General features: G+C 45.9%; 1 protein-coding gene and 1 long non-coding RNA gene across 2 annotated transcripts; one reads left to right on the forward strand and one right to left on the reverse strand.

Moving 5' to 3' along the window:
• Positions 1 to 1,548: 1,548 nt before the first annotated feature.
• On the reverse strand, positions 1,549 to 5,431 carry CHRAC1 (chromatin accessibility complex subunit 1). Its single transcript, XM_030504505.1, has 3 exons — positions 5,250 to 5,431; positions 4,531 to 4,657; positions 1,549 to 3,358 (listed from the first exon to the last, which is right to left on the reverse strand). Exons 1-3 carry the CDS (start codon positions 5,382 to 5,384, stop codon positions 3,216 to 3,218), a joined length of 405 nt encoding a protein of 134 aa, XP_030360365.1. The 5' UTR covers positions 5,385 to 5,431; the 3' UTR covers positions 1,549 to 3,215.
• Positions 5,432 to 5,662: 231 nt separating this feature from the next.
• LOC115615861 lies at positions 5,663 to 8,358 on the forward strand. Its single transcript, XR_003994153.1, has 4 exons — positions 5,663 to 5,939; positions 6,033 to 6,152; positions 7,217 to 7,441; positions 8,258 to 8,358. It is a non-coding gene; the product is annotated as an uncharacterized LOC115615861 (long non-coding RNA).
• Positions 8,359 to 9,290: the final 932 nt, after the last annotated feature.

The following is a 9,290-nucleotide window of genomic DNA, read 5'->3' on the forward strand; positions in this document are numbered from 1 at the left end:
CGGGGTCCCGCTGCTGCTGCTCCCTCCTCGGCTTCCTCCTCCTCTGCCCTGGCTGGAACCGGTTTTCCCGCCGGCGCCCCCCGCTTGGCTGAGGGGCTCAGCTGGGTCCTGCGCTGGGGCCGCTGGAGCCGGCTGGGACCGGCTGTGTCCGGCACGGAGCAGCCCCGGGCTCACCTCACAGAGGGGAGCAGCCCCATGGCCGGTGCCTGGGCACAGACACCCCGTCTCTCTGTATCCGTTTTGCTGTAGACAGACTCTAATGTGGCAGGAGGGGGAAGCTGAGAGGAAATGAAGCACCATAGGGAGTGTGTGGAGGGAAACCAGGGCAGGCACTGCAAGAACAGGTCTTCAGTTGTGACTCTTCAACACAACTGGGGTGGCAGACAGTGGTTTATAAATCATGGTTTGATTTATCTGATTTATCTCTACCCTGTTTACACTTTGGAATTATGATGGAAGTTTGTGCTAGAGTATACTTACAGCTTTTCTTTTTCCCCAAAAAGCCTCCAAGGACTGGACCCTCCAAATGTTTGGCAATGCCACACAATTTACATGCTCTACTGCAGGCCACCCCCTCCCTCCTGGCAGACAGCATTCAGCCCTGTTTCCCACAGATCTCCATGCATTTTTAATAATAGTATGTAAAAAGGCAAACCAACCCTTTCAATAGTATAGTTCTGCATCCCCACTTGGGAATTTCGTTAGGGAGAAAGCATCACTTAGCACTCACTCATCAACGTTCCTGATACAATACGATTTTGATTTCTGGTAACTTTGGGAATATTTTTATAGTGCAACATGCTTTTGATCTTTTCAAACAATAAGAGCACTTCCTGTGTGGCTCAGTAGCTTTACTCCTCGGCCAGTGTCTGATCTTACCTGCCTAATGCCCATTTTCTTCTTTCTTAGAACAAACCTGGAGTGTGAGAGGTTATGGAGTTGCCAGAGCTTTCTGTGTTGTGTTTTAAGAGCAGTTTAGTGTATTTATGTCTTCAGCTTAAGAGAAGTGTTAGTATTTGGGCCAGGTTGGATGGGATGTTGAGCAACCTGGTCTAGGGGAAGTTGTCCCTGCCCATGGCAGGGGGTTGGAACTGGATGATCTTTAAGGTCCCTTCCAATCCAAACCATTCCGTGATTTCCTTGACTGGGAGGACAGTTCCTGTTAACTCTTTACCATGCCATCCAAATTAGGTGTTGCTTGCAATATCTCCCTTCCTGACAGATTTAGAGCAGTTGCTGCCCAGCTTTTGGAGTGGGAGGTTTTGTTCCTTAGTAATGTTTCAGTATTTACTCAAGGCATCCTTCATACACAGAGAGAGACCTTGGTCACTTCTCTTACTTTAAGCACACCACTGTGCAAGCTTTAGTTGTGTATCAGCAGTGGCTGACTAGATCTAGTTAGTATTGCTGACAGGGACTACTCAAAGCAGCACTTAACCTTTTGTCCCTGCTTCCTTCCTGGAAGGATGAACACTGAGCGTGCTGGGCTTGTACACTGATCACGTAGTGACTGAAGCTGGACAGACCTGTGGCAAGTCTCTGCATCAATTGTCACTTTTCATACAAAACATTTATTTTGGTAAGTTGCATATAAAGGTCTACACAGATGGTTACCATTCCTATAGTAAAAAAAAAACCAACAAAACAAACCCAAGTGATAAATCCAGCTCTGCCACTCAATAGGGAAAAGGGTTGCTCATCCTCACCAATCCACATCTAACAGACTTCAGTGTGCATTTTGGTAGAACACTTGGGACAAATTGAAGAAGTAGAGTTCATTGAAGGTTCTAGATGTACATATTTAGATCATTATCTAATACATGTACTTTATACCACCACAGCCGCAGAACCACATTAGCTCCTGGAACACATCTCATCCTCTACCCCATTTCTGTGCTGACATGGCTGTTTGGGCTGCGTTACAGAAGGAGTAGTTTTTACAGAAGACTCTTCAAATGGGTTTGGTCCATACTAAAGCCGCAGCATTGTCGTAGAAATCTGAGAGTTTGACTGGTTATTTGCTCTCTGAGGAGGAGAAGGCTGAGGATAGTAAACACTGTGTAAAACGCTTCCCCTCACCTCATCTTCTGCTCTAAGGAGAAACACAAATTGGGGAAGGAACCCGTTCTAGTCAGGGGGTGAAAGAGTTTTTAGACTGAAAGCTGCCCTTAGGAAATTTTAAATCTGGATAATGATTGTCTGAAGAAGTAATTTAAAATCACCTGAGCAAGTTCTGCTGTCAGACTTGACAAGGCCAAGTGCAAGGTCCTGCACCTGGGTCACAGCACAAATACTACAAGCTGGGCAGAGACTGGATTGAGAGCAGCCCCTCAGAAGGTCTTGGGGGTGCTGATGGAAAGCTCAACATGAGCTGGCAGTGTGCGCTTGAGACCAGAACCCTGCCATGTGCTGGGCTGCATCAAAACGAGCGTGAGCAGCAGGTTGAGGGAGGGGATTCTGCCCCTCTGCTGTGCTCTGGTGAGACCTCCCCTGCAGTCCTGATCCAGCTCTGGGGCAACAACAAAAGAAGGATGTGGACCTACTTGAGAGAGTCCACAGGAGGCCACAGAGATGCTCTGAGGGCTGGAGCAGCTCTGCTCTGGAGCCAGGCTGAGAGAGCTGGGCTGGGTCAGCCTGGAGAACAGAAGGCTCCTTAAGGGGAGACCTTAGAGCAGCTCCAGTGCCTAAAGGGGCTACAAGAAACACTGAGAGGGGCTTTGGACAAGGGCATGTGGTAACAGGACAAGGGGGAATGGCTTTAACCTGCCAGAGGGGAGATTTAGATTAGATATAAGGAAGAGGTTCTTCTCTCTGAGGGTGCTGAGGCGCTGGCACAGGGTGCCCAGAGAAGCTGTGGCTGCCCCATCCCTGGCAGGGTTCAAGGCCAGGTTGGACACAGGGGCTTGGAGCAACCTGCTCTAGTGGAAGGTGTCCCTGCCCGTGGCAGGGGGTTGGAACTGGATGAGCTTTAAGATCCCTTCCAACCCAACCCATTCTATGGCTCTTATGACTTATATTAGCTCTTCTTACCCCACCGTGTTTCTGAGGGAAGAATTCCATTCTTCAACAAGTGTAAAGTTCAATTTCTCAACTTCTTAAAGCAAAAGCAGATGGCTCAGTATATAAATACATCCAGCATCTGGATTCTCAGTCACAAAAATAACATCTTTCATACAACAGAAAAGGGATCAACTATGAAGCAATTCTCCACGGACTTAAGATCCAACATCTTCAACAGCTTCATGTTCATCCGCTTCCTCCTCATCCTCTTCATCATCTTCCCTCACATTTCCATCTTGCTTCTCTTTTTCAAGCATTTTTAGGTATTTGCTAGCTAGGATCTTCTTTGGCAAGATATCTGGAAGGTAGAATTGTTTCTTTTATAGTCAATTTGAACACTTATATTGTCTCATTAATACCCTTGCATCCTTACCACCAATGAAGTAAAGTCAAAACCAGGCTTTGTTAAACCCAGTGTTATTTAAGTGAATAACCACATAAGTTAGCCTGACCTATACAGCTGTAAGAACAAGAGGGAATCACCCACTTAAGGTACAAGCAACCAAAAGGAAGGAATATATTTTATGATGGATTACTGACAACTGTCTTTACTATCTGCTCATGTACATTGTTTATTTCATGTAAAACAGAGTGCTCAACTACTCAACTGCCTTAGATTCAACAAGCCAGCTACCCCATTTCTGCCCTGCAAAAGGAGTTTTCTGTGTTAAAGCAAGATACTTTTCCAGGGCAATAACGACAGACCTGAGACAAAGCAGAACTGTGTGCTCTGGAAGTATGTCCATAGGGAACCCAGAGAAAGACTGCGCCAGTACTACCTTATTCTCAACCTATATCCTTGAGGTAAGTGTTACAACAAAAATCCAGTATCAGGAAAGAATATGCACACACACATTTGTGTACATATATATATATATGTAAAAAGAAAGAGGAACCATATGACGACTCACTTTGAGAAACAAGACTTACAGATTTAAATGTGGGATTTTGGGGCCACCTAACTTCTCACATGAAGATGTGCAGTGATCTTGTTTCACAGGCTGAAAGCTCTCAGCTGGAGTTGCTAGAATTTAAGAAATGCTCAAGGCAGTATGCTGAGATCTCGTTGGCCTTGTGTAATTTTGAAGCGCCAGGAAAATTCCCATTCACAAAGAGATTTAAATCAGGTATCAGGAAGAAATTCTTCCCTGTGAGGGTGCTGAGGCGCTGGCACAGGGTGCCCAGAGAAGCTCTGGCTGCCCCATCCCTGGCAGTGTTCAAGGCCAGGTTGGACACAGGGGCTTGGAGCAACCTGCTCTAGTGGAAGGTGCCCCTGCCCGTGGCAGGGGGTGGAACTGGATGAGCTTTAAGGTCCTTTCCAACCTGAACCATTCTGTGATTGCGTTCAGTGATGTAGTTTATCAGTTCCAGTTCAATGTTATACAGATGATTAATGACCAGAATAATTCAACAAGAGCAAGATTTCATTTTGCAAGTTACATACTGGCTTTACCATCATGCTATAGATACCTGCTAGGAACTGGAAGGTCTCACACTCTTCTGCAGTATGAGACAGGTCACTGTAAGTTAAAGCGTTCTTCTCCTTGCCTTTGCCATGTTTGTAGGAGTATGCAGCCAAATACTGAACAAAAAGCTCCTAAAAAATGGAAACAAAGGCAAATTGTCAAATTAGGAGTTCACATATATAGTTGGCAGCAGTTTTCTTTAATCCTTCTTTAAAGGCACAAGCACCATATTTAACTGTACATATACTGGACACTGTGCAGACTCATTTCAGGGAAGCTTAAGGTCAGGTTATGGTTGCATCTCTTAGAGCACTGACAGCAGGCTTGGCTTCTACATAACTTCTTTTGTGCTGCTCTTCAACACTTTCCACAGCCCAGCAAATGACACTCGGGATCAGAGAGCAGCAGGGTCTAATTTCCACACGGGCTAATTTATACTAATTGACAGTGGTGGAAACAAGCACGTCCCGATCGGTCCAGACTCTGGGAGCTCAGCTGGATGGCTAAAGCCGCTTCGGCACAGGGGGAGCCCGAAGCGCGATGCTCCATAGCCGAGAGACAGACACAGGGAGGAGGGAAGAGGCGCTCGCTGGGGACGAGGCGGGCGCTGACACAGCGCGGCCGCGCTGCCCGGCGGCAGCGGCACCTCAGGGAGGCACAGGCCCAGCACGGCGGGGGAAGGAGCGGGGTCGGCGCGGAGGGAAGGGCAGAGGGAGCCGGTACCGTGGCTTTGGCGGTGAGGAACAGCGCGTCCTGGTTGATGCTGGAGACCTCCGGCGAGCTCTTCATGATCACACGGATCCGCGACAGGGGCAGCGACACCAGCCGGTTCTCGCCGCCGCTCAACCTCGCCGCCATCTTTCCCCCCCGGACCGGCTCCTTCACCCCGCCGCCGCCCGGCGACAGCAGCGCGGCCGCCGCGGCGCGCTGGGAACTGTAGTCTCCGGCCGCCACCGGGGGGACCCTGCGCTGCCTGCAGCTGGCCGCGGCGGGACTACAGCTCCCGTCAAGCCGCGCGGCAGCCGCCCGTGCACCGAGAGGAGCGAGAACTACAAGTCCCATCCCCGCCCGCTGCCGCCTTCTCCCGGCGGCGGGGCCCGGGGTACCGGGGTGGAGGCAACGGGGTCCCTGCTCCGGTCCCCCGCGGGAAGGCGGATTTCCACAGGGAACGGGCCGCGGGGCGTCCCTTCCTCAGCCCCTCGACATGCTTCTTAGCCCCAGGCTAGCACCTGAGTTTTAGGAACTCGTTTTTAATGGCAAACAGGCTCATCTTATATGTACATATTCCAGTTACAGGCCAGTGGCTACAAAATTGTTAACTCCAACTGTTAATTACAGGCAGCTAAATACCTCTTTTGCTGTTGTAGTACATTAAAAGGGAATGCTGCCTGGTAACCCTGACACTCGTGTGTGGTATGTTGAGGTGTGGAGGGCACAGGTAAACTATTAAGGGATTACGGGGTTTTGTCTTTATTATTAACACATTCCTGTGTGTTTATTGTGCAGGTACCTGGTTACATGTCAGCCTCAGCCTACTGAAGACAACAGGGGGTTTGCTACTGATAGTGTTGGGTCCAGAAGTTCATCTGTGCCCATTGGATAAGAGCTACTGTACTTCCACTGAGAGTGAGTCAGAAATGATGCAGAGTTTGCATTTCATTAATGGGTTAAATAAATAGTTTCCAATATGCTTTACAAACAATATGCCTGATGATTTGTATTGTAAGAAGTCTGCTCAGGCCACTAATTTGATCACTGCTTAGCATGAGAAGGAAGAATCATGGAATGGTTTGGGTTGGAAGGGACCTTAAAGCTCATCCAGCTCCAACCCCCTGCCACGGGCAGGGACACCTTCCGCTAGAGCAGGTTGCTCCAAGCCCCTGTGTCCAACCTGGCCTTGAACACTGCCAGGGATGGGGCAGCCAGAGCTTCTCTGGGCACCCTGTGCCAGCGCCTCAGCACCCTCACAGGGAAGGTTTTTCTGAGCAAGGGCTTTTCCATAGTACACAATGACAGTTCACATAGACTTTAGGGCAGAAAGGGAGGTACCCATAAAGAATCATATTAAATGGATAATACATGGTCTTTGTTAAATTAATATTACTAGCTTATATAGATTTTGTCCAGTACATAAGGACGAGGCTTTCCTACAGATGATACTGATTTATTAGCAGAAGACAGAACCTCAAGCAGCTGTAAGCGCCTTAGTGCAAGGATACTACAGTGATGTGTTCACTTGCATCAGTTCCAACGTTACTGTATTTGGAGATCTCTTTCACAGTTAGCTATTACAGGTAACACACATCTCTCAGACTGCATAATTCCCTTGAGGTTACAACTTCTGTGAGGGCGTTCTGTGTAAGTTATAGCTGAAGTGAAGCACGATGGCCTGTGAAGCTGTAGGGATGGGTATCTAGCAGGCTTTCTTCCCTGATCCTTATCGTCTTGCGACATCTTGTGGACACAGTTGACATTACTATGACACTGAATTTGTCTTCCATGCTTTCAACATACATACAAACCCCATCAAACTACCAAGATTTCTGAGGGTAGTGAGCTATTTGGATACCAATTTAGGATCCATATAGATCCCATGGGATCAAGGGACCTGCCTGTAGCCATTTTACTCCGCTGTGGACAATGCAGTTTAAGGTGGTCTGGACAAATCAGGACTCACTCTTCTCTTCTAGGTCCTATCTCCTTATCAGATGTTTCCTCTTTTCCTGTGCACTGCTTCCTGAAAGGCCACATGTGGGACAGCTCCGTTTTCTTCAGTCCCAAGCTGGGCAGATGATGCCTTCCACCTGACAGACAACAGGAGCAGGAGCACAGCAAACTTAAAGGCATCTCTCCATTCTGCTAACACAGCTTTAGTGTGCAGGAGACAGAATCACAACGTAGCTGTGGCGCATAAGGTGGGTGTGCTCACACTCTGAGGATACCATGATATTGCAATATCACTGATGTTTAATCCTTTAACTTTTTTAGTATATTCTGAAATAGCAAAATGAATGTTGTACCAGTAATGGAATGGAACCTGTTCCTAATTAAAACAAACCAACCCGTAGAGTAGTTCATAGTAAATTATTTCTCTTGAATCAGAACTGAATTGGGATTGTTATTCAGAATTCTTTGTTAAACTGACTGGGAACAGGTAAAATTAATCTCTCCTCTGGTGAATTCAGAACAACAGTTTGCCTAAAAACTAATACACCCTGTTCAGTATGGGGATTGATTGTACAAATTACAAACTGCAGAGCAGCATCACATCTCAGTATTTCCTTTTCTCCTCTTACTTGACTCACCAGTCTGCGCTTGAGTTCTTTTTGCTGTGCTTTGCAGACCTGAGTAAGAAACTGCTCAGTGCAGGTTATTTTTGAGCTCTCTGACTAAATTATGTCTAATAAAAGAGTGGCCAGAGATGCTATTCTTGTTCTTTAGTGAAGAATTGTTGCTGACATTCTATTATGGAAAGTGCATAAGGCAATTCTAGCTGCACTGAAGATCTTGCATTTGTTCTAGAGAGAATATTACGAGAATATGAGCCAAAAAACATCCTGAAGAATTTTCTTTACATAAAACCAGAGCATAGCTAAAAAGATTTGCCACTATGTTGCTGAGTGATGTTTTAAAACAAATTCATTCACATTTAGTAAGTTAATAGACTAATTAGAGATTTAATTAATGAACTGTAATCACAGTAAATAATGAAATTCACCATTATTGTATAGAGAACAGTGGATAAGTGCTGGACTAGGGAAAAATCTGCTGGTGTCAGCACACAAGGGAAAGAGCTGAAGTTGGTCTGACAAAGCATAAACGCACGATGTGGGTAAGCAGTTGGCACAGATAAGTAATAAATGTAAGGTTATATTAAAAGAAAGTGGTGTCTATCACAAGACGTATACTGTCACAAATTAACTGCTGCAGCAGCATTCCTTACATTTGCAGTAGAGCCATATACAAGCAGCATTTATAAACAGAACAGATAAGTTCACGATGAAGCAGAAGTATGTCTTGCACAACGAAAAGCTGTTCTGAGGGGATCTGGTGAAGTGTTACTCGGTGGGGATAAGAAGGTTGCATCATATGCAAAATATGAGATAATCAATCATAGAACAACAGCTTGGAAGGTACCTCAAGGATCTGAGCAGTTGGTAAATTGTATGTTAATGCACAAATGCAAATAGAAAATGACTGAACTAACAACAGTCACTTCAATGTACCTACACATTTGGAAGCCCCAGGTAAGGCTCTCACTGTAGCAGTTCCTCCATAAGCACAGCTGGAGTGATGAAGATTATCAAAAGCAAAAATAAATTAATGGAAGCCAAGCTTTTAGGCAGCCAATACCACGTGTAATCTTCTATTTCCATTTTTGATAAGATACACATTCAACTTCTTTTTGGAGTTGCTCTACCACTTGGAATTATTCAGAACATTAGATACCTTCATCCTGGAGATCTCAGGAGACTGGGCAGCTTAATAGCAATGTGGAAGCTCTAGAATATATTTACAGAGCCACAATCTAAATTACCTTCTAGAGATGATAAAATATTAGATACTCCAATATATGTTTAGTAGTAACTATCTTAATGCAAGCCATAATTTGTCATCACCTTTTTGTCTTGTAGGGAAGAAGAGAAACAACAATAAACTGCTGAGATAAACTATGTCAAAAAGAGTTTCTAAACTCCTCTCCAACTAATGGTAGAGTTGATTTATGAATAATTGTGCTGGGTTTGGCTGGGATAGACTTAATTT

The sequence above is a fragment of the Strigops habroptila genome, chromosome 1 (genome assembly GCF_004027225.2).
Source record: "Strigops habroptila isolate Jane chromosome 1, bStrHab1.2.pri, whole genome shotgun sequence".
Lineage (NCBI taxonomy): Eukaryota > Metazoa > Chordata > Aves > Psittaciformes > Psittacidae > Strigops > Strigops habroptila.